The sequence below is a fragment of the Eriocheir sinensis genome, chromosome 54, assembly GCF_024679095.1.
Source record: "Eriocheir sinensis breed Jianghai 21 chromosome 54, ASM2467909v1, whole genome shotgun sequence".
In the NCBI taxonomy this organism is placed as follows: domain Eukaryota; kingdom Metazoa; phylum Arthropoda; class Malacostraca; order Decapoda; family Varunidae; genus Eriocheir; species Eriocheir sinensis.
The window spans coordinates 5,814,814-5,837,287 of record NC_066562.1 but is presented as its reverse complement, the minus strand read 5'-3'; the positions used below and the strand labels follow the sequence as shown (position 1 = coordinate 5,837,287).

Genomic DNA, 22,474 nt, shown 5'->3' with positions numbered 1-22,474 from the left:
AGATGGAGTCGTGCCCATCGCCGCAGATACTGGCCGACACCTACTCCCACCTGCTCAACGATAGGTAAGTCAAGCCCCATCCCCCCCCCTGCCCCCGCCCCCATAGCATCGCAGAAGCTAGTGTCCTGATGGCTAGTTTGCTGTTTGCTACATTGCCTAGCGGTCCTTGCCTCATCTCGACTCATTCTCATTGTGACTCTGCGCCTGTGATCGGAATTTTCTCTTCTTTTTTCTTAGATTTCATGCCCGTGTTTCCCTTTTGGCCGAATCGTATCCTAATGCACTTCTGTTTTCATTCTTTGTTCTTTATATTCTCTGTCTTTCTGCGCCTCTGTTTTCCTTTATTTGTGAGACTTGACTATTTTTTGTAATGCTCTCAAACTCCATATCTGTGTACCCCTATGGCCTAGTCGTATCCTGATGTATTCTGTTTTCATTCTTTGTTCTTTATATTCTCTGTCTCTCTGTGCCTCTGTTTTCCATTATTTATGAGACTAAACTATTTTTTGTATCGCTCTCAAACTCCATATCTGTGTACGCCTATGGCCTAGTCGTATCCTAATGCATTTCCATTTTCATTCTTTGTTGTTTATATTCTCTATGTCTTTCTCTGCTCATGTCTCTATACTCATGGGACTTATCTCTCTTTCCGATTTTTTTATGTTATCGATCTCAAACTTAATACAGTCGTCCCACAAATAGTACGGTTTCCAATAGTTCGGTTTTGGTTTTATGTGGATTTTCTAAGAAGATTTTTTAGGCTTCTTAAATTTCCTGACGAGCAAGAAATTTAAAAATCCTAAAAGACCTTCTATTACAATCCGTATAAAACCGAAACCGAACTATTGGAAACGGTACTATTTGAGGGATGACTGTATCTGTATGAGCTCTGTGTGTCCCTTTAGCCTCATATTCTAATGCATTCTAATTTTCACATTTTCCCATGATTATTTCACTTCTATGTCATTTGGGAAAGTCTTACCTCTACTCCATTTTTTATCTCTCACAGTCTGTTTCCTTGCTGTTAGTGAAATCCCATGTGGCAGTTCTCTTCTCTATTTCTCTGCTTTTTGAGGTTAATTTTTTGCCGTCCCGTGTGTGTTACTGCCTTCCCCTTTTCTTCAATTCTTCCTTCTCTCCTTCCTTTCCATTCTCTCTTCTTGTCTTTCCTCCCTTCCTCCTTCCTTCCTTTCCTTTCTTTGCTCTTTCCTTCCTCTTAACCTTTTCAGCCGTTCCCCTTGCATTTGTTGTTATCTTGTCTCAATTTTTCCTCGCTGTGTCCTCTCATGTCGCTCATTCCATCATTCCTCTGGCTGTCCGTGCTCTGCTGTATAAGTCACGTCATGCGCATTACGTGTACAGCATCCCATCACTACACACCTCCCCCACTCATGCATTTTACCGAGCGCCTTGTGGCTGATTTACTGTCATGTCTACCCCTATTTTAAGTTGGCAGTGGATGACGGTGTTTATATGTCAGTGTGTTTAGCTTCACCCAGCGGCTCATAGTGCTGGGGGGAGTCTCATGTTAGGGTGGATAAGGGTGCTTTGAATATATACCCCATTGATGAAGGCATTCCGGTGGTTCATTCTGCTGGGTGGAGTCTATTAAGTTAGCATTTCATTTGTTTTTTGGCCTCTGAGTTGCATCCTTTGCCAGAAAAAGTCGCCATTCTCTGCAAACTAACTTGAGAACGCGAGATGCAATGACTAGAATCTCTTAAGAGGGACGAATTTGTGGCTTTATGAACGCTATGTATATATGCCCCATTGATCAGGGCATTCCAGTGGTTCATTCTGCTGGGTGGAGTCTAATGTTAGGTGGATCAGGGTGTTATGTAAATATGCCCCATTGATCAAGGCATTCCAGTGGTGGTTTTCTCTGGGTGGAGGAGTAATGTTTTAGGTGATCAGGGTGTTATGTAAATATGCCCCATTGATCAAGGCATCCCAGTGGTTCATTCTGCTGGGTGGAGTCTTACGCTAGGGTGGATAAGGGTGCCATGTATATATGCCCCCATTGATCAGCTTCACCCAGTGGCTCATTCTGCTGGGTGGAGAGCCTCTAGCGGGTGTTGGTGTGGCCGTGTTCCTCCATGTGCCTCCTGCCCCTGTACAGTGTTGACGCCACCCGCTTGTCTTCCCCTCCAAGCTATGCAGTGATCAGTTTTGTCGCTCTCGGAATCGTCTTTTTTCCTTCATTTAACATCCTTATTTTCTCTCATGGGACGATAAATGAAGAAGATAAGAAGATAGATTCCCAGGGACAACAAAACTGATCATTGTATAGCTAGGAATGGCCATATTTATAAGTTATAGCTGGTTGTAGAGTCTATTTATCCATGTATTTACCTTTACCCAGTGCCCCTGTAGAGAGTGTTGAGTTCCCCTGCTTAACTAGTCCCTCAAAGCTATGCAATGACCAGTTCTGTTGCTCTAGGAATGTCCAAGTCTAATAAGTTATAATTAGTTTGAGTTTACTTATTCATTTATTCATTTAACAGTTGTCCCTCAAATAGCACAGTTTCCAATAGTTCGGTTTCGGTTTTATACGGCTTGCTGTAGAAGATCTTTTAGGATTTTTAAATTTCCTGCTTGTCGGGAAATTTAAAAATCCTAAAAAATCTTCCTAGAAAATCCACATAAAACCAAAACCGAACTATTGGAAACTGTACTATTTGAGGGACGACTGCATTTAGCTTTACCCCGTGCAAGGCTGTATCATAGCTTGCCGAGTTAGCGAGTGATGGCCGCCGCCGCAGTTCATAATGGTTTAGCTGTTGGCTGTGGCTGATGTGCTTGTTAACGGTCACCTCTCCACATGTTTTGTCTGCTTGGTGAGAGCATGTGTGTATAGACTGGCTCACACCCTGGCCTGTGTGCGCCGTGATGGGTGTGTCTGTATGTGTGTGAATGCATGAGACACACAGACAGGTGAGTCCCCAGTCGTGTTCGTTAATGAAATATTTGAGTACAGTGAAATTTGTGTTCTTTCCATGTGTCTGAGAAGGCCTGGAGGTGGCCAGGAGTTGCAGACCAGCAGTCCCTCCACCACCACCACCATCACCACCAACACCACCACAGGAAGCAACACCACCACCAAAATCAACACCTCCCCGACCACCACCGCCACCACTCCCCTGCCCTTGCCCGTACCCCCCTCCGCCCCCACCCCCTCACCCTTGCCCCAGTCCTCCTCCACCACCACCACCAGCGCCACCACCGCCCCCCCACACACTCACCCCACATTTGACCCCAGTGCTGCCTCCGAGTCTGAGTGCAGCGAACACCCCGCGGACGGCTCTGGCAGCAAGACGCACTCTGAACGCACGAAGAGGCCGAGGAAGAAGAAGACGCTCGACCGCTTCCCCAAACTGACGGTGTTGAGTGCCAATGAGACCATGGTGGAGTGCCAGCTGGAGACCGTCAAGCAGAAGACCATCACCTTCAAGTTCGACATCACCGACAACGATGCGCTGGATGTGGCCAACAATCTGGTGCGTGTTTGTGCCTGTGTTTGTTACTGTTTGTTCGTAGTCCTAAACTAAAAAAAAATAATAATAATAATAATAATAATAATAATAATATGATACAGATGAAACTAATTATTACACACATCCACAACAACAACAGTAACAACATCATAATTTTCTTGCCTTTGAGCTTCTTCCTCCTAAAAATAAAAAATAAAAAAAAATAAAAAAAATCTGTAAAGCATCAACACCGACCCCTAACACTCCGGGTCGTATTATTAGACATTTCTCCACCCAGGAACACATATTTGACAAGGCTTTCATAGGAGTTGTGGGCATTTCCAAGAGTAGTTGTATGACCCCTAACACCCCGGGTCGTAATATTAGACATTTCTCCGCCCAGGAACACATATTTGACAAGGCTTTCATAGGAGTTGTGGGCATTTCCAAGAGTAGTTGTATGACCCCTAACACCCCGGGTCGTAATATTAGACATTTCTCCGCCCAGGAACACATATTTAACAAGGCTTTCATAGGAGTTGTGGGCATTTCCAAGAGTAGTTGTATGACCCTGGTGGTAGTTTGACCCTTCCTCTGTACCTTGAACCTAAAGAAACGCTCATTAGAACCCGGTTGACCCCCTCTTTGACCTTTAGAAATAGCTGACGTGAGAAGCGAAGGTGTCTAACAATACCACCCTCCTTGTCTCCACGCGGCGCAGGTCATGACAAACCTCCTGCCGGGGAACCACTCGGAGGTCGTCACATCATACATCAACGACGTAGTGCAGCAGCTCAAGGCTAACCCCAAGGTGCTGCCGGTCGTGTCCACCCCCGCACAGGACTCCCGCAGCGGCCAGGCTCAGCAGGGCCAGGACGGGCATCACCGCTCCCCCTCGGCCACCCGACGACACAAGGATGACTCGGACACAAGGGTGAGTGTGGGGAGGAGGAGGTTGGGAGAGGGGAGGTGTGTGGGGAGAGGAAGGGGAAGATTGAGTGTGTTAAGAACGTGGTTGGTTTGGAGAGATGAGAGGTAAAGGAAGGGTTGGGAGAAGAGGGTGAGAGGGGGTGTTTGGAGGGAAGAAGAGGGTGATAGGGGAGGAGAGGAGGGTGGAAGGGTGTGTGTGTGGAGAGGAGGGTGAAGGGAAGAGTGTGTGGGGAGGAGAGGAAGATTGGGAGAGATGGAGGAAGAGGGGGAGAAAAAAGGGGAGAGGAAGGAGAGAAAAAATGGGGATAGGAAGGAGAGAAAAAAGGAAGAGGAAGGAGGGAAAAAAAGGGGGAGAGGAAGGAGAGAAAAGAGGAAGAGGAAGGAGAGAAAAAAGGGGGAGAGGAAGGAGAGAAACAAGGGGAGAGGAAGGAGAGAAAAAAGGGGGAGAGGAAGGAGAGAAAACAGGAAGAGGAAGGAGAGAAAAAAGGGGGAGAGGAAGGAGAGAAACAAGGGGAGAGGAAGGAGAGAAACAAGGGGAGAGGAAGGAGAGAAACAAGGGGAGAGGAAGGAGAGAAAATAAGGGGAGAGGAAGGAGAGAAAAAAGGGGGAGAGGAAGGAGAGAAAAAAGGAAGAGGAAGGAGAGAAAAAAGGGGGAGAGGAAGGAGAGAAAAAAAGGGGGAGAGGAAGGAGAGAGAAAAGGGAGAGAGAAAGGAGAGAAAAAAAGGGAGAGAATGGGAAGGTCAGGGTGAAGGGTGTGCTGTGCGATGGAAAGAGGAAGGGGGAGAGAGAGGGAGGAGAATGGAATAGGGAAATGGGAGGGTAAAGAATAGAAATGGGGAAAAAGGGAGTAGACATCCCCTAGAATCCCCCATAGGCATTGCAATTATATCATCTCATCATACGAAATACTTGACATTTTCTCTGTTTATGGTTTTGTTTCATGGGATACTTAGCAATATTTTAATTCCCGGCAGGTTCAAAAAAGGTTCATATATTTAAGGTTGGTTGAGTTAGCTTTGTTTTCTAGGTTCAAGAGGGGTGAAGGGGAGTGTTAGAAGAGAGGGAGAGGGAGGGAGTGGAGGGGAAGGTTGGGAGAGGAGGGGGGGGGAAAGGGAAGTGTGGAGGAGAGAAAAGGGAAAAAAAGCTGGACCCTTAAAATATATGCAGTGGAAGTTATGAAGTTTACAAATAATTCAGAAGTAGATTTAGCTTGTTATGTTGTTTTCTAAGGGACCAAGAGGGAGGGAGAGAAAAACCGAGGAAGGGAAAGGGAGGGAGAGAGAGAGAATATGTCTTAAACTCAAAATATATGCCGTGGAAGTTATGAAGTTTAAAAATAATTCAGAAGTAGATTTAGCTTGTTATGTTGTTTTCTAAGGGAGCAAGAGAGAGGGAGAGAAAAAACGAGGAAGAGAAAGGGAGGGAGAGAGAGGATATGTCTTAAACTCAAAGTATATGCAGTGGAAGTTATGAAGTTTACAAATAATTCAGAAGTAGATTTAGCTTGTTATGTTGTTTTCTAAGGGACCAAGAGGGAGGGAGAGAAAAAACGAGGAAGAGAAAGGGAGGGAGAGAGAGAGAATATGTCTTAAACTTTGTAGAATTAGCCTTTTTCGTAGAGTTAAATTTGTGCCTCTAAGTACAAAACAAAGAGTAATACATGACCTCAAAATATATGTCGATGGAGGTATGAAGCTTACTAATAAGGCAGAATTAGACAGACACAAAAATGGACTGAGGGCCGCGTTCAGTCACTTCGTTTTGATCGTAAACAATGGCGGCGATCGATGCTATATTTATCCACGTGAAAATTGCCTGTGGGGTAGTGGCGGCTGCAGAGGAAGCAAAAGGTGTTGATAATGTGTGCCAAGGTGTGGAGCTGGCTAACCCCACAGCCGCCATTACCCCATCAGCCAGTTTTACGTGGAAATACTTAAGCAGCGATCGCCACCATTGGTAACGATCAAAACAAACGAAATGACTGTGAATGTGGCCCTAAGACAGAACCCTCAAAATTTTATGTGGTGGAAGTTATGAAGTTTAATACGGATGTAGATTTAGCTTATGTTGTTTTCTAAGAGAGAGAGAGAGAGAGAGAGAGAGTGTGAGAGAGTGAGGATGTGTCTTAAACTTAGTAGAATTAGCCTTTTCCTAGGTCAAAATTTATACCTCTAAGTACAAAATAGAGGAATGAGGAAGAGAAGGGTGAAGGGGAGTGTGAGAGGAAAGGACAGTGATAAGGGAGTAAGGGAGTGAGTGGAGGGGAGGGAGAAGAGGGAGTGACCTTAACCCGGTAGCAGCGGGGATCATGTTTCTCAAAGGTCCCTCTAAGCAAGAAAAATGAGAAAAAAATCAACACACGCAAACCATTTCACAATATATATCAACGCATTTGTGATCACTTTATACATCATCTAGTTTTGGGGGGTATATCATGGCACAAATTTGGCCCGTCGCTGGTACACGGTAAAGCCACAAATTTGGCCCGTCGCTGCTACACGGTAAAGCCACAAATTTGACCCGTCGCTGCTACTGGGTTAAAATGTATATGGTTGATGATAAGAAGATTGTGAATAATATAGATTTAGACTTAGCTTGAGATGCTGTTTTCTGAGTGATTAAGAGAGGGAGAAAGAGAGATAGGGGGGAAAGAAAGAGAGCGAGAGCGAGAGAGAGGGTGTGTATGGTAGCGGTCCTTCCCTCGGTGTCATGTACAGATCCTCTTTTTGGTCCGCTGGTGATGTGCCATTTTTTCTAGTATAGTCTTTTGCTTCTGTGGCTAGTTTTGGGGCTGCCTGCTTCCCTTGTGACTGACTGGCCTCTGTTTTGTGTCTGTCATGTTACGTTTTTTAATCCTCAGCCGAAGTCTCAACCCGAATCTTGGTGGAAACTTTTATGTATAGCGTTTTTTCCGTTCCCCCCAAACAGATACAATTACCGGGTCTGTGTGTTTTGCTGTCATGTCGTTTACTACACCCTCGTTACTGGAGGCGTTTTGAATAAGGGAATGTTTTCTATGTGTTCCACCTTCCCTGTTATCACCACTGTTATTGTCATTTTTTATCATCTTTTCTCCGAGGCATTTCTCCGGTGTATGTCCAGTCTAATACTCCATGCTCGTGTCCTCGTCCCCATGCTATCTTTGTTCCTCATAGCGTCGCCTCCACATGAACACTAGGTACGGTATGTGGTGGAGTGGGGGGTGGAGGGAACTGTGTATGGGTGGTGCTGGTGGTGGCGATGGACTGGCTAGGAAGGGAAGGGAGAGGGTTGGAGAGTTAACCCGGTAGCAGTGGGGATCATGTTTCTTAAATGGTCCCTCCAAGCGAGAAAAATGAGAAAAAATCACCACTCACACAAGCCATTTCATAATACATATCAAACCATTTGTGATGAGTTTATGCATCATCTGTTTTTGGGGGTTTATATCATGGCACAAATTTGGCCTGTCGCTGCTACATGGTAAAGCCACAAATTTGGCCCGTCACTGCTACACGGTAAAGCCACAAATTTGTCCCGTCGCTGCTACCGGGTTAAAGAGAAGATTGACCTAAATTTAATACTATTCTATGATGTATTCTGACCCATTTCACTCATTCTTTTTCATGGATATTTGTGAGGATGTTGAGTGAATGTGTGTGTGTGTGTGTGTGTAGGGGTGAGTGGGTCTTATGAGTGTATGTGCTGTTTGTGGGGCTCAGTACTTTTGTCTTTGTGGGAACAGCGATTAGCGGGCTTTTCTTTTTACACCTATTTTTTTGTTGCCCAGCTGTTTCCTTAGCTGTAAAAAAAAATAAAAAAATAAATAAAGGGTATGTGCTGTGTGGGGTATGTGTGATGGGTATGTCCTGTGTTGGGGTATGTGTGGTGGGTATGTGCTGTGGTGGGTATGTCCTGTGTTTGGGTATGTGTGGTGGGTATGTGCTGTGTTGGGTATGTGGTATGTGGGGTATGTCCTGTGTTTGGGTATGTGTGGTGGGTATATGTGGTGGGTATGTGCTGTGTTGGGGTGCTGCGGGCCATGCACATTAGTATCCCTTATCTCTGTGTGCCGCGCTAGGCTCGCTACCTGGCCCGGAAGCTGAGTCGGTCCTCCCCAAAGCGGCGGCGGCGACACAGCTCCGTAAGTAAAGAGAAAGACCGCCGATAACTTTGTGGGTTTGTGTCTGAGAATGCTACCTAGACCACCAGCAAGAGCATGCCGAGCCTCCACCCCACGCTCAACCGGGCTTCTCCGAGTGCTCTTTTTTCTCCTCGGTTGAAGCCCAGTTGAGTCTCGTCTCCACTTGGTAAAAGAGACGTACAGTTGATGAAGACTGGTCGCTCTGCTTGGTCCCCACACACACCCTGCCCTCACCACCACTCTACGGCTTGTCCTCATCTTAGCCACTCTTAAGTACGCCGCCCCAGACTTGTTTTGACCCCCCAGCACTCCGGTAACCTCTCAGTACTGTTGCCATCACCATCATCATGTTTTTGGTTGATTTTATACCTACCTTTGTGTGTGCGTGTGTGTGTGTGTGTATGTGTGTGTGTGTTTTTTAGTGCTAACTCTGGGCGTGCGTTGTCGTAGGCCCTACCTGCATTCCTCCACCCTTGTTCTTGTTACCTAGTGTTTTGCCGCACGTTGAACCTCTCGCCCCAGACCCAGGAAGGCTGCCGTGTGGACTGACTCGCTGGTTCACTGCACACACTCGCCTCAGCCTCCCTGCCATGAGTCCAAACATTCCCTCACAGCACAGACCTTCCTGGATCACCATGGCTCTGTTCGTCACCTCAGCTCCCTGCACATTTCTGAGCGTCGTGTCAGCCCAGGCGTTGCCCCGGTCGGCCACCTCAGTCCTTGTGTGTTCGTTCACTGTTCACTCCCTTTAGTCACCATCAGGCTTGTAGAGGTGACAGTAGCCCCAGTACAGTGTCCTGCCGCTGCTGCTAACGCTGCTGCTGCCGCTGTTGCTGCTGCTGCCGCTGCTGCACACTCGGTCTAAATGCGTGTCCCCTGAGCGCACTAAACCCTCGGTGTTGTAGTGTGACCCCCATGCTGCAGGAATGAACCTTTGTGTTGCCACCTTGACCCCCCACACCACCTCACCGCAGTCTGTGGGCACCAACACGGACTCCTCGTTGGCTGTGTTCTCCTCGTCTGAGTGATCATGGAGCTGAAGGCAGACTCAGGTGCTGGGGGCATAGAGATATAAGAGGAGAGTTGCGTTCCGTCATGCCTAGGATAAAAATTACCTTCTTGTTATGGGGCTGAGAAAGTGAATACGTACTTGAACTTAGCTGTAGGTGTCTGGAGTTGTGTTGTTGCTGGGGTTCATCACATGTGCTGAGTGTGTCTGGTCACTGGGGGGCTGTGGCAGAGTAGTGTCAGTAGTTGAGCCTCTCCCTGCATGCCCACAACTCCCAAAGTGTTCTCCCTCCCACTCCCTGTGTTGTCGTTTGTCCCACCAACACTCAGTCTCATAACAGCCAGGAGGTCACCCGCGGCAGGACCTCCACACGGCTCGGCCCAGTGTGAGGCGGGTGAGTCAGGGCCGACAGCCACCCACACAGAGGGAGGAGGTGCCTTGGGGGTGCTGGAGCTTGTCATGTCTTGTAACCAGCTGTTGATCAAAGCAGTTTCTTTACCTGTGGTTCATGGACTCCTTAGGGGTTTGTGGATAGGTTTCAGGTCTGAGGGACAGCTTTACAGTTCCCCATGATGGGTTAGTAAGCTCCCAAACCAATACCAGGGCCTTTGAAATTTATTTGTATAGTGTCTAGTGTTTGTATTTAAGTTCACAAATTTGATGAAACTATACAGGAAAAGTCTTGTGTACTTAGCGTGGCATCGAAGACCTCCCCATTTTCGATTGTATGGGATTCTATAGTTTGGTTCGGGCTGTTACGAAGACACTGTGTTGGACTGTGAAATCGGCTCTGAGTCTGGTGTAGAGAGAAAATTCCACCAAATTTTTGTTGTAGAATGTAACTGATGTTGTGTATAGGAAGATAAGGTAATGTGTAAGTTAAGTTGAATACAAGTGTCGGTCAGGGAGGGCACAGCAACACCAGTACCATATTCTTACCTCTGGAATAGCCTTGCGTTGATGGATGCTGCGGGGAGAGGTTCTTGTCTCGTGCCAGGTGTTCACGAGGGTTTGACACGTGAGGAAGGTTAAGGTGTTGGCCTGGAGGGTGAGGAAGTAGCCCGCTGCCTGGTGACCTGTGCCGTGGAGTGTGAGGTGTGGTGTGCTGTGGTGGTGACTGGCTGGCTGGTCTTGTGCTGGCGTGTGTGGCATTGGGGCTGCTGGGGGAGGGAGGGAGGGAGGGGGGGACAAGCTGAGAGGGAGGAAGGGAGGGAGGGGGGGCTGTTTGATGCCTCACTAAACCCACACTTAAGCCTTTCCCTGGACCATTTGTCGCCTCCACATGCTAGTGTAAGAGTGTCTTTTTTGTCACCCTGAAGAATGCACTAATATGCCAGGGCTGGAGTGCCTGTGAGAGCTTTACATCCTGTTGGCCGCCGCGTGTTGTTGGGTCAGCGTCTGAGTGATGGCAGGTCAGGGAGGGGTGAGGAGGCCTGGCTTTCCTTCCTTGCCGAGACAGCGAGGAGCCGTCACTTCACGCACACCTCACCTTTGCATGGATATTTGTCGCTAAACGCCTCTCCTCCACTATAACCCAACACCCGACACCCGACACTCTCCCCTTGCACCCAGCTCACCCACTCTCCCCCGGCAGCGTGAAGAGGGGATTGACAGCACACCCGGCACGCCCAGCAAGAGGATGGAGGGCAGAGAACCACCGCTGCAGGTACAGACGAGCCCCGTTCATCAGCCACAGCAGGAGGTCTCGGTCACCCCCACGGCAATCCTCCCGCAGCAGCCCAAGCCGCCCGCCACTCCGCAGGTCAGTCGCTGGTGCCGTGGGTGTCTCTCTCCCTCATGCTGATGTTTCCCATTCTCACCTCAGCTTTGCACAATGTTTATATATCGTCTAGATCTGCCTTGTGACACTTATCTCTAAATACCGTCTCTGGTACATCTGCCTTGCGTCTCATTCCCCATCAGAGCTTCCCCTTCAAAGTGTTCTCGCTGTAAGCCACCATTGCTAAGCTGGACTCGATCAGTACAGTCATCCCTCAAATAGCACGGTTTTCAATAGTTCAGTTTCGGTTTTTTACGGATTGTCGTAGATCTTTTAGGATTTTTATATTTCCTCCTCGTCGGGAAATTTAAAAATCCTAAAAAATCTTCTTAGAACCGAACTATTGAAAATCGTACTATTTGAGGGGCGACTGTAATAATATATCTTCAAGTTGTGTTTGCTTCATGGCTGTGTTTGACCGATCCTCATGTGCTGGTGTGTGAGGGGAAGTTGACTCACCCCACATTATCTTGGACCGTATTACAAGTCGGATTATGGGAGCGGCGAGTAGCGGGCTTTTTTTTTATACTCTTTTTGTTGCCCTTGAGCTGTGTCCTTTGATGAAAAAAAAAAAAAAAAAAAAATCCAAGAAGTTTCGGGTCCCTACAGAGTTCAGGATGAGTAACGCTTATGGACCTGAAACTTCTCGGATTGGACTCGTAACACAGCCCCTTGCCTCACACACCACTGAGTAATGTATCTTTATCTCCGAGCACCCCACCCCCAAGTCATTCACCATTCTCCGTCCATCACTGCCTGCGTATCACTCTTACCCTCTCTCTGTCTACCATAAAAATGACATGTGTATAGTCTTAAATATCTAAACCCTAGCTGTAAGTGGAGCTGTGTACATGGCTGCAGTGTTAAGTGGAGTCGTGTAGGAGGTTGTCGGTTTGGGGTCCATATTTTGAATCGTTTCGGGGTCCCACAGCGTCAGTTTCCCACATCCGCTGAGAAGAGTAACCTGGCTTTCACGGGTAGTTTTGTGATCCCAGTGATAGTTTTACCCGACTTCTGCACCAGCGTTACCAAATTAGGGTAGTTTTGTGATCCCAGTGATAGACCTGACCTGCACCAACGTTACCAAATTGGGGTAGTTTCGTGATCCCAGTGATAGACCTGACCTGCACCAACGTTACCAAATTGGGGTAGTTTCGTGATCCCAGTGATAGACCTGACCTGCACCAACGTTACCAAATTGGGGTAGTTTTGTGATCCCAGTGATAGACCTGACCTGCACCAACGTTACCAAATTGGGGTAGTTTCGTGATCCCAGTGATAGTTTTACCCGACTTCTGCACCAGCGTTACCAAATTGGGGTAGTTTCGTGATCCCAGTGATAGTTTTACCCGACTTCTGCACCAGCGTTACCAAATTGGGGTAGTGTTGTTATCCCAGTGATAGTTTTACCCGACTTCTGCACCAGCGTTACCAAATTAGGGTAGTTTTGTGATCCCAGTGATAGTTTTACCCGACTTATGCACCAGCGTTATGTATCATCTATTTTGGGGGGTTTATATCATGGCACAAATTTGGCCCGTCGCTGCTACACGGTAAAGCCACAAATTTGGCCCGTCGCTGCTACACGGTAAAGCCACAAATTTGGCCCGTCGCTGCTATATGGTAAAGCCACAAATTTGGCCCGTCGCTGCTACATGGTAAAGCCACAAATTTGGCCCGTCGCTGCTACATGGTAAAGCCACAAATTTGGCCCGTCGCTGCTACATGGTAAAGCCACAAATTTGGCCCGTCGTCGCTGCTACATGGTAAAGCCACAAATTTGGCCCGTCGCTGCTACATGGTAAAGCCACAAATTTGGCCCGTCGCTGCTACATGGTAAAGCCACAAATTTGGCCCGTCGCTGCTACATGGTAAAGCCACAAATTTGGCCCGTCGCTGCTACATGGTAAAGCCACAAATTTGGCCCGTCGCTGCTACACAGTAAAGCCACAAATTTGGCCCGTCGCTGCTACACAGTAAAGCCACAAATTTGGCCCGTCACTCCTACTGGGTTAAACTGGGAAAGCTACCAATGAAAAACGGGTCAATCTTCTCTGTGGTCTCGGGAAATGATTGAAATGGGGTCCCAAAACGATTAGGAAATTGGATCTGAGTGGAGTGGAGGTAATGTATGTGGGTAGTGTGGAGGGTAGAGTAGTGTGACGGAGCATGCAGCGTGGATCAGAGCCTTAGCATAGGAGAGTTTCCCCACTTTCATCTCAGGCGTTTTATTGCTACCAGAAAACGTCACATGAAATTCAAATACCGATACAATAGTGTTTTATTTGTGTGTGAGTGTGTTTGTTATGGTACTTCGAGATCTTGACGATACCTCAAGCACAAAAAAACATTATCGTATCGGCTTCCGTTTGAATTTCGTACGGGTCTCTCGGTAACAACATTGTGGTGAACGTGGTCAAACTCTCCTATTCTATAACCTCGTATTTTTAAATGTCTCGGCACCTCAGTTCGGCTATTGGAAAACCCTCTCATACAAATCCCTCAGATTTCCATGGACTTCTTTTTTTTTATTTATTCTTTTTTTTACAACAAAGGAGACAGCTCAAGGGCACAAAAAAATGAAACAATAATAAAAAAAAGCCCGCTACTCACTGCTCCTAAAAAGAATCCAAAGACGTGGCCGATCCCAGTGATAGTTATACCCGACTTCTACATCTTGAACCGGTAAAATCACTCATAAAAACTTGGTCAGCCTTCTCCGTGCCCTCGGGAAATAGCCGCACTGGGGGGCAGAGACGTTTAGGAATGTGGGTTTATGGCTCTGGCGTGGAGTGGCTGCCTTGGGGTGTTCAGAGCCTCCGCCTGACACCGCAGCTTCCGACCACAGGCTTTCAGGACATCACGCTTCCTAGTGAGTCCCGTCGTTGAGCGCAAGCTGATACCCGGGGAGGAGGTAGTTGGCGGAGGGGGTGGAGGGGGCGGGGCGAGCGCAGGAGTGTCCCAGCAGCCGCCACAGCAGCCGCCTCTCATGGACAGCCTCGCCACCCCCACCCTTGCACCTCTCCCTGATGAACCCCCACAATCTGATCCCATCCCTCCTTCCTCTACTGCTGCTCTGCTTCCTCCTACACCAACCCCTTCTGCTTCCGCTGTGCCCCCATCATCGCAGGACCCACAGGTAAGGATTGCTGTCTCCTCCTCTACCCCTGCACCCCACGACACCCCCTCAGGATTAAGGCCCCGTTCTCTCCCCCAGGACGAAGAGGGTTAGATTCCGTGCTTTGATTTTTCCCCTTGTGGTTCTGGCTTGCTGTTTTTGAGCTTTATAAATTTTGCTAATACACCTTTACCTACTCGCTCAGTCCCCTTCATGATTCAGTATTTAATGTTTGTCGGATTAATGTTTCGACTGATACCTCTTTCGATGTTTTCCGTCCCCCGAGTATCTGTTGATGGAGTGGTTTTGAGTAGTGCTGTATGGTGTTGAAGCCTCCAAACTGTGACCCTTTAAAATCAACTTGCATGTGAACCCCTAAAATGATAACCTTTGTAAGTGTCAGCCTCGGACTCTAGGAAGCATACGGAAAGGAAAATATAAAAGTTAACTCGTAGAAAAATAAAAAGAAAGAAAAAGAGAGAAAACGGAAAAACCAAAACAAACCTTAACCCTTAAAAATGTCAATCCGTGACGCAGAAGAAAAGGAAAGATAAGAAAAGGAAAGAAAAAGGAAAAAAACAAAAAAGATTCACCATTACTCTGACCCTAGTTTATTTATACACCTCATTTTTATTTCCCCTGATAACATTACTAACTGGATTGATGGGAATTAACAGACAAACACACTAGATACATCCTCTCCCTAATTTTTAAAGCATACGATATCAATTGTTTACCTTTCCCTTGATAACATTACTAACTGGATTGATGGGAATTAACAGACAAACACACTAATACATCCTCTCCCTAATTTTTAAAGCATATAATATCAATTGTTTACTCTCATTTTTATTTCCCCTGATAACATTACTAACTTGAGTGATGGGAATGAACTCACAAACACACTAATACATCCTCTGCCTAATTTTTAAAGCATATAATATCAATTGTTTACTCTCATTTTTATTTCCCCCGATAACATTACTAACTTGAGCGATGGGAATGAACTCACAAACACACTAATACATCCTCTGCCCAATTTTTAACGCATATAATATCAATTCTTTTCACATTTCGAGAACCCAAAACAAACCTGGACATGACTCTTTCATCGGTATTATAAGACTTTCGCTTCACATATCAGCTATTTCTAAAGTTCTAATGAGTGCTTCTTCAGGTTCAGGGTACAGAAGAAGGGTCAAACTACCACCAGGGTCATAAAGCTACTCCTGGAAATGCCCACACCTCTTACGAAAGCCTTGTCAAAAATGCCCACACCTCTTACGAAAGTCTTGTCAAATATGCGTTCTTGGGCGGCGAAATGTCTTATGATACGACTCTTTTTATCTCCCCATTTTTTGTAGGTATAGAAAAAACATCCGAGGGTCTCTTAGTTAATGTTAATGTTTACTAAAGCATCTTACGGTATAACAACATCAACCCCGTCAAGATTTAATAGATATTGGACTGTGTAATTATTTAGGTCATCCAGAGTTGGAGGTCATTAGTTAGGTCATCAAGGCCTAATTTTCTTTGGTTCTAAGGTTAAGTTTAAGGCCTGACTTTCACATTGATTCTACTTTTCCAGCGAGTTAAGTTTATTCCTGAGATCAAGTTTCACACAAGTATATAAAAATTATGTTATTTATCTATCTATTCACCTATCTATTTCTCATCTCTCTATCTATATCTTTTTTTTTTTCCTTTTTTTTTTTACAGTAGAGGAAGCAGTTCTGTCTATCTATCTATCAGTTCTATCTATCTAACTTATCTCCTCCATCCATCCATATCTATCTTATCTATTCATCCATCAACATCTGTCATTTCTCCGCCCATCCATTTATATTTATCAGGCTGTCAGGGTGTGAGGCATAGCAGGGACAGGCACCGTTGCCAGATTGTCGTACTCAGACCATAGTATTTACCAGTTTCTGACGCCTAACTGTTGCCAAGAAACATCAGGAATTAACTATTTTAACGATAATTTTAAGTGAATCTCCTTATTGGGGTCCACGAGACAGTTTTTGGGTCGGAGGTCGGTAAATATAAGAGGCTGAGTAAGACAATCTGGCATCTTTGGGGACAGGTGGTATAGGGCGTGGGTGGCTGGCAGGTGTTTGTGGCGTGACATTAACTCAGTGCTATTGTGTTGGGCAGCACTTCGAGGGGCTGAGCAGCATCGACGTGCCCACCTCTCAGCCGGGCTCGGGAGGACCGACGCCGCCCCACCACTGCACGCCGGAGAACACCTACACGTCAGACAGCCAGGCCAGACTCTCGCAGCAGAACTCACTGGAGAAAAATGACAGGTTGGTACCACGTCTAACTACAAGTGTCTTTTGTTGGTGAAGAGTTGGGTGGTTGGTTTAAAACACGCTCAAAACTATAATACAGCCGTCCCTCAAATAGTATGGTTCCCAATAGTTCGGTTTCGGTTTTATACGGATTGTCATGGAAGATCTGTTAAGGATTTTTAAATTTCCTGCTGGTCGGGAAATTTAAAAATCCTAAAAAAATCTATAAAAATCCACATAAAACCAAAACCGAACTATTGGAAACCGTACTATTTGAGGGACGGCTGTAATGGCAGGTCGCTCTTTTTACACTATACGCCTCTTGTGTTGTCTCCTCCCCTCATTGGTCTTGTGCTGATGAGGGATAGATGTAAGTTAGGTTAACCCGGTAGCAGCGAGGATCATGTTTCTCAATGGTCCCTCTAAACGAGAAAAGTGAGACAAAATCATCACTCACACAAACCATTTCATAATATATATCAAAGCATTTGTGATCAGTTTATGTATCGTCTATTTTGGGGGGTTTATATCATGGCACAAATTTGGCCCGTCGCTGCTACATGGTAAAGCCACAAATTTGGCCCCTCGCTGCTACACAGTAAAGCCACAAATTTGGCCTGTCGCTGCTACACGGTAAAGCCACAAATTTGGCCCCTCGCTGCTACACGGTAAAGCCACAAATTCAGTCCGTCGCTGCTACCGGGTTAAGATAAGGGTGCTGTGGTTTTGGGCACATGGAAAGGTTAGGTTAGGTTAGTGATGGTTTTGTGTTATGGATGTTAAGTTACGTTAGTGTTAGTTTTTGACATGTAGTGAGGTTAAGTTAGGTTAGTGATGGTTTTGGGCATATGGATAGGTTAGGTTAGGATAGGGTTGCTGTTGGTATATGGAAAGGTTAGGTTAGGTTAGGTTTGTGGTGGTTTTGTGATATGGATGTTAAGTTATGTTAGTGTTAGTTTTTGACATGTAGTGAGGTTAAGTTAGGTTAGTGATGGTTTTGGGCATATGGATAGGTTAGGTTAGGATAGGGTTACTGTTGGGATATGGAAAGGTTAGGTTAGGTTAGGTTAGTGATGGTTTTGTGTTATGGATGTTAAGTTATGTTAGTGTTAGTTTTTGACATATAGTGAGGTTTAGGTTAGTGATGGTTTTGGGTATATGGATAGGTTAGGTTAGGATAGGGTTGCTGTTGGGATATGGAGAGGTTAGGTTAGGTTAGGTTAGGTTATTGATATGTAAAATAAAGATAGAGTTCTTGGGCCAGTTTCACAGTTCCCCATGATGGATTAGTAAGCTCCCAAACCAACACCAGAGCCTTCGAAATTTCCTTGTATAGTGTCTGGCGTTTATATTTAAGTTCACAAATTTGATGAAACTATACAGGAAAAGTCTTGTGTATTTAGTGTGGCATCGAAGACCTCACCATTTTGGATTGTGTGGGAATCTCTAGTTTGATTCGGGCTGTTACGAAGACACTGGGCGGTATTCTCAGACGCTTCCACCTCACACATTAACTATTTTCAAAGGTCAACATGGAGATTAATCGGGCTTTCATGAGGATTATTTCACATTCACGGTACAGAAGAAGAATTAAACAACCACCATGGCCATTAAACTACCCCTGAAAATGCCTGAAACGCCTGCAAAAGCCTTGTAAAATATGTGTAATTGGGCGCTGAAAGGTTTGAGAATACGGGTCACTGTGTTGGACTGTGAAATCGGCTCCTCGGCATGACTAACAACCAGGGGGTCTCTCGTTCCAGCGTCACCTCCAACAGTAACCTTTCTGAGCTGGCCCGCAAGTTACAGCAACTGCAGACGTCAGTGGGATCCGGCTCGGCCAGCTCCATCCCCTCCGCCTACACAGTGCCGCCCCTCACCATGCAGAGCCACCCCAGCACTCCCGTCTCCCTCTCCGCCCAGCCCACCTTCAGCCACGACCTCAACACACAGCTGGCCGGGGTGAGTCCTATGGGGTGTCCTAGTGCGGGGTGTCAGCTTGTACACATCACACCAGTAAGTATTCACGTTGGGGGAAGCTATGGTATATACTCATGTAAAAGTCATGTATTTTAGGCTTTCTTAGGTCGAGGTTAGTTGGGTTGGCATCCATGTGGCTTTGCAGGGTTATGTTCATTCTTTAAGCTAACGAATTATAAGCTTGTGGGGTTAGGTTTTATGTTAGAGTGACTTTTATATGAGTATTTACATGACTGGAGGACTGAGCTGAAATGTAAATGTAACCTGCTCCCAAAATCATCTTATCCCATTTTATTTTGAGGAAGGTTCATTTTCGTACTTCAGCTTAGTTTACAGGGTCAGTTTTCCCCTTCCGTGAGTGCTGTTGGAAGGGTGTGTGCTGCTGACACGGATCCTTAACCCAGCATCAGGGTGTTGGGTCCCTGAAGATGAAGGGTCAGTCCTTTGCCCCAGCCTGGTTAGCCTTAGTTTGCTGGTGGGTGTGGTATGGTCTGGTCAGTGTCTGGTCAGCCCTCCTCCTCCCTTGTGCTGTGGGCGGTGCAGGAGTCAGCAGCATGCAGGGCCGCGCTGTGTGTGTGCTGCTGCTGCCTCAGTGCTGGGCAGGGCTCGCCACCTTGCCCTGCACCACCCAAGACTCCTCCTCCCCCTCCCTGCCTCCCTCTTAGTGATTCCTAGGCTGAGCTTCCAAGATATTTGTGTTTCTTCACGGAGCCGAGTCACCTTGGCTTTCACTATTCCATTTGATTTATGCACCTGCAAGAACCTGTTACTGGGGCCGGCTGTTTGCCACCTTGCTCTCCTCAGCACATTACATTCCTTGGTCACAGTTCATCATGCATTCCTCTCTTCCTGTCATGAAAGCTTTCCCTGCCTCCCAGTGATTACTCAGAGTACTTTAGCAGCTCTTGGCTTCCTGCTGTCACTGTCACGGGGTAGATGTACAGTGGGCCCAGAGGTGCAGCAGCCTGTGTTGTGCCAGGCTGGTGGGCCTTGTCAGGGGTGGAGCGACTGAGTAGTGTGTGGGGTCGGGGGGCGTCTGTGGCCCCGGTGTGTGTAGCCTAAGGCCTGACAGCCCAGTGTTGTAGGTGCTGTACTCACGGTCGCCGCGCTGCTCTCGGGCCCTCTGGTCGCCGTCCATCAACTACAAAACCTGCCCAGCCTTCTTCCACGTGTTGGCTCCTGAGGTGGGCCCCGCCCCTCGGTTCTTGTTCCTTGGCCTGCCGAGGATCTGTTGCTGCTGTCTGGCCTTGTCTCTGTCCTGACCCTTCCTGTGCTTGTCATAACCACACGTGATCTTGTCTGTCTGGGTACACTGTGTGGTCCTGCCTGGGCCGGGTACTCCCAGACCACAGCCAGTACTCCCTGCATGATCGCTCAGTGTCCCTCCTGTTACACACGTAGGGTAGTTAGCAAGGCACTCGGGGTGTCTCAGTGGCCCACAGCACATGATGACGCACCACTGTCTGGCCTTAGCAGTGTTTAGTGTTCACGATTGCAGCCAGTGAGTGTCAGCACAAGTTTGTGTGTCTGTACACTGCTGAGACTTGGGGACTTGAATCTACTCCATTAGACTACATACCAACACTGTACTCTAACACACATGCACAGTGAAGGCAGATTATGTGTGGGCAGAGGAAGGCCCTGAGGGATGGGAAGTAGGTGCCAGGGACAGGAGGCAGGCTGGGAGTTTGAGCCGGTGTGAGGGGGTGATGTGGTGACACTGTTGACTCAGACGACATGCACACCTATACCCCCAACACACACACACACACACACATGCACAGACCCCCAAAATGCACACACTTATGAAGAAAAGGAGCTTCAGAATAGGAGTCTCAGGGCATGAGGATCAAACTAATAACAACTTTGTTCAATAAAAATAATAATTGGGAGAGGAATCAGGAATGTAATGGAATGACTGAAAAACTGAATAAAAGCTTAACTTCACACAGCAGCAAAGGAGAGACGACAAAGAGAATACCAGAGAGAGTAAGAGCGTTAAGAATACCAAAGCTCCTCCTCACCCTAACAATCTACTCACAAGGAAGGCACACTGAAATTAAGCTTGACGGGAGTGCAGTGCCAGGCAGCTCCACACTAGAACCCTCGCAGTGCTGGTGGTGGTGATGGTGACGGTGGTGGTGGTGGTGGTGGTACACAGAGGCTTGTCACGTAACATCCCTGCCACTAAAAGATGGGGACCTGAGTGGCATGTTATCCTATAGCTCTTTACAGGAAGGGTTTGCATCTGTGCCTTAACTTGAGGGCGTACGGTAACGGGGGTTGTACACTGGTATGACGGTAAAGCTTGTATCGTGCCTAACACCTCCACAGCGGCTACTAACACTCCTTCACTTCCTAACTAACATTCACTTCATGCTACAACTACTATTACGTTTCAAGGCTTCAGTAACCACTATGTCCTTTGCTAGAATGTTTTAATACTAAGAATCCATCATTTCTCTCACTTTCAACCACTGATGCTTAATTTTTCCGCCTTATAATCACAACCTCGGAATTTACCTGGATGTTGTAACACTCCCATGGAACACAAAGTACTAACATTGCATTGCCTTGTGTCCCATGTTGCCCAGTGAAACACAAGAGGAGAGGGGCCTGCCTTACCCTCCCTTGTATGGTGTGTTGCAAGGCATGGGAAGGGCACAGACAGGGGCGGTTGTATATGACTGGTGACGGACTGACTGGACCGAGAACAAAGAAGCTTGAGTCAGAGAAGTATTTGTTGATGTGAGTGTGTGTATATAGTGGAGGAAGTCACCGAATATTTACTGAATGAAGGATGTGAATGAGGGAGGGAGTTGCTGCTAAGGGAAGGCTGTGGCTGTGTGACTGTCGACTGAAGAAAAAGACTCGGTTCTAAAAAAATTATTGAATGACCACTGAAGAAGTTACTGCCGAGGGAAGGCTGTGACTGTGTGTGACTGTCAACTGAAGAAAAAGAAAGACTCAATACTTTAAAAAATGAATGACTGGGTAAAAAGATACTCAATACTTAAAAGAAATTAATGAATGGCCACTGAAGAAGTTACTGCTGAGAGAAGGCTGTGACTGTGTGTGACTGTCAACTGAAGAAAAAGAAAGAATATTGAAAAAATGAATGAATGTCTTGATGACTTATTGAAGAAAGAGTCACAGTTTAACCAAAGAGACAATCATTGCTTACTGGTGGCAGAAAAAGAAACAAAAAAAGTACTGTAAACTAGAAAAGAGAGAGCAAACAGTTTTAAAAAAAAATGTTACTGTTTACTGAAGAAAAAATAACTTACACTATTGAAGTAAGAAAAATGACCACCAGCAACACAGTAGTAGTGACCAGGTAGCCTCCCCCCGCTGCCCTGCCTTTAATTCACACAAAACGCCCCATAAGACAACACCTTTAGGGCAGTTTTGGCGCGTGACGGCCGACCAACCGCACTCAGCTTCAGCGAGCCTCGGACGTGACATAACCCTGCGTGTGTTTGCCAGTCTGTACGCGCTGATCCAATTAGTACTCATGCAAGAAAAAAAATAGTAATGCATGGGATAATTGCTGCCATAGAAATTAAATACATAGAAATGGAGCTTGAGATTATATTTTTTTAGATTATTAATATTATTTTCATGCATTATAGGAAATCAAGAGCATAAAACAACGGGAAAAAGATGCCAAAAAAAAGTAGAAAAGTAAACCTGAAAAGTAAAGTAAAAGTGTTCGAAAAAATGTCTTAACTTCAACTTCAGAACTCAATTTGTAACTTTTTTCGGAT

The 22,474-nt window shown here is 46.4% G+C and overlaps 1 protein-coding gene across 21 annotated transcripts in view; it reads left to right on the top strand.

The window, feature by feature from the left end:
* Positions 1 to 22,474, top strand: part of LOC126983627 (serine/threonine-protein kinase WNK1-like) — a 167,535-nt gene that overhangs the window by 124,470 nt on the left and 20,591 nt on the right. For 16 of the 21 annotated variants that reach the window (XM_050836489.1, XM_050836487.1, XM_050836495.1 and 13 more), the window contains 9 exons: positions 3 to 64; positions 3,260 to 3,497; positions 4,195 to 4,407; positions 8,464 to 8,526; positions 11,130 to 11,297; positions 14,164 to 14,454; positions 16,591 to 16,742; positions 18,491 to 18,689; positions 19,793 to 19,891. In XM_050836489.1, coding sequence (XP_050692446.1) covers positions 3 to 64; positions 3,260 to 3,497; positions 4,195 to 4,407; positions 8,464 to 8,526; positions 11,130 to 11,297; positions 14,164 to 14,454; positions 16,591 to 16,742; positions 18,491 to 18,689; positions 19,793 to 19,891 — 1,485 coding nt within the window. The remainder of the gene's footprint in view (positions 1 to 2; positions 65 to 3,259; positions 3,498 to 4,194; positions 4,408 to 8,463; positions 8,527 to 11,129; positions 11,298 to 14,163; positions 14,455 to 16,590; positions 16,743 to 18,490; positions 18,690 to 19,792; positions 19,892 to 22,474) is intronic. The other 5 variants (XM_050836496.1, XM_050836488.1, XM_050836483.1 and 2 more) reach the window with 3 other exon arrangements.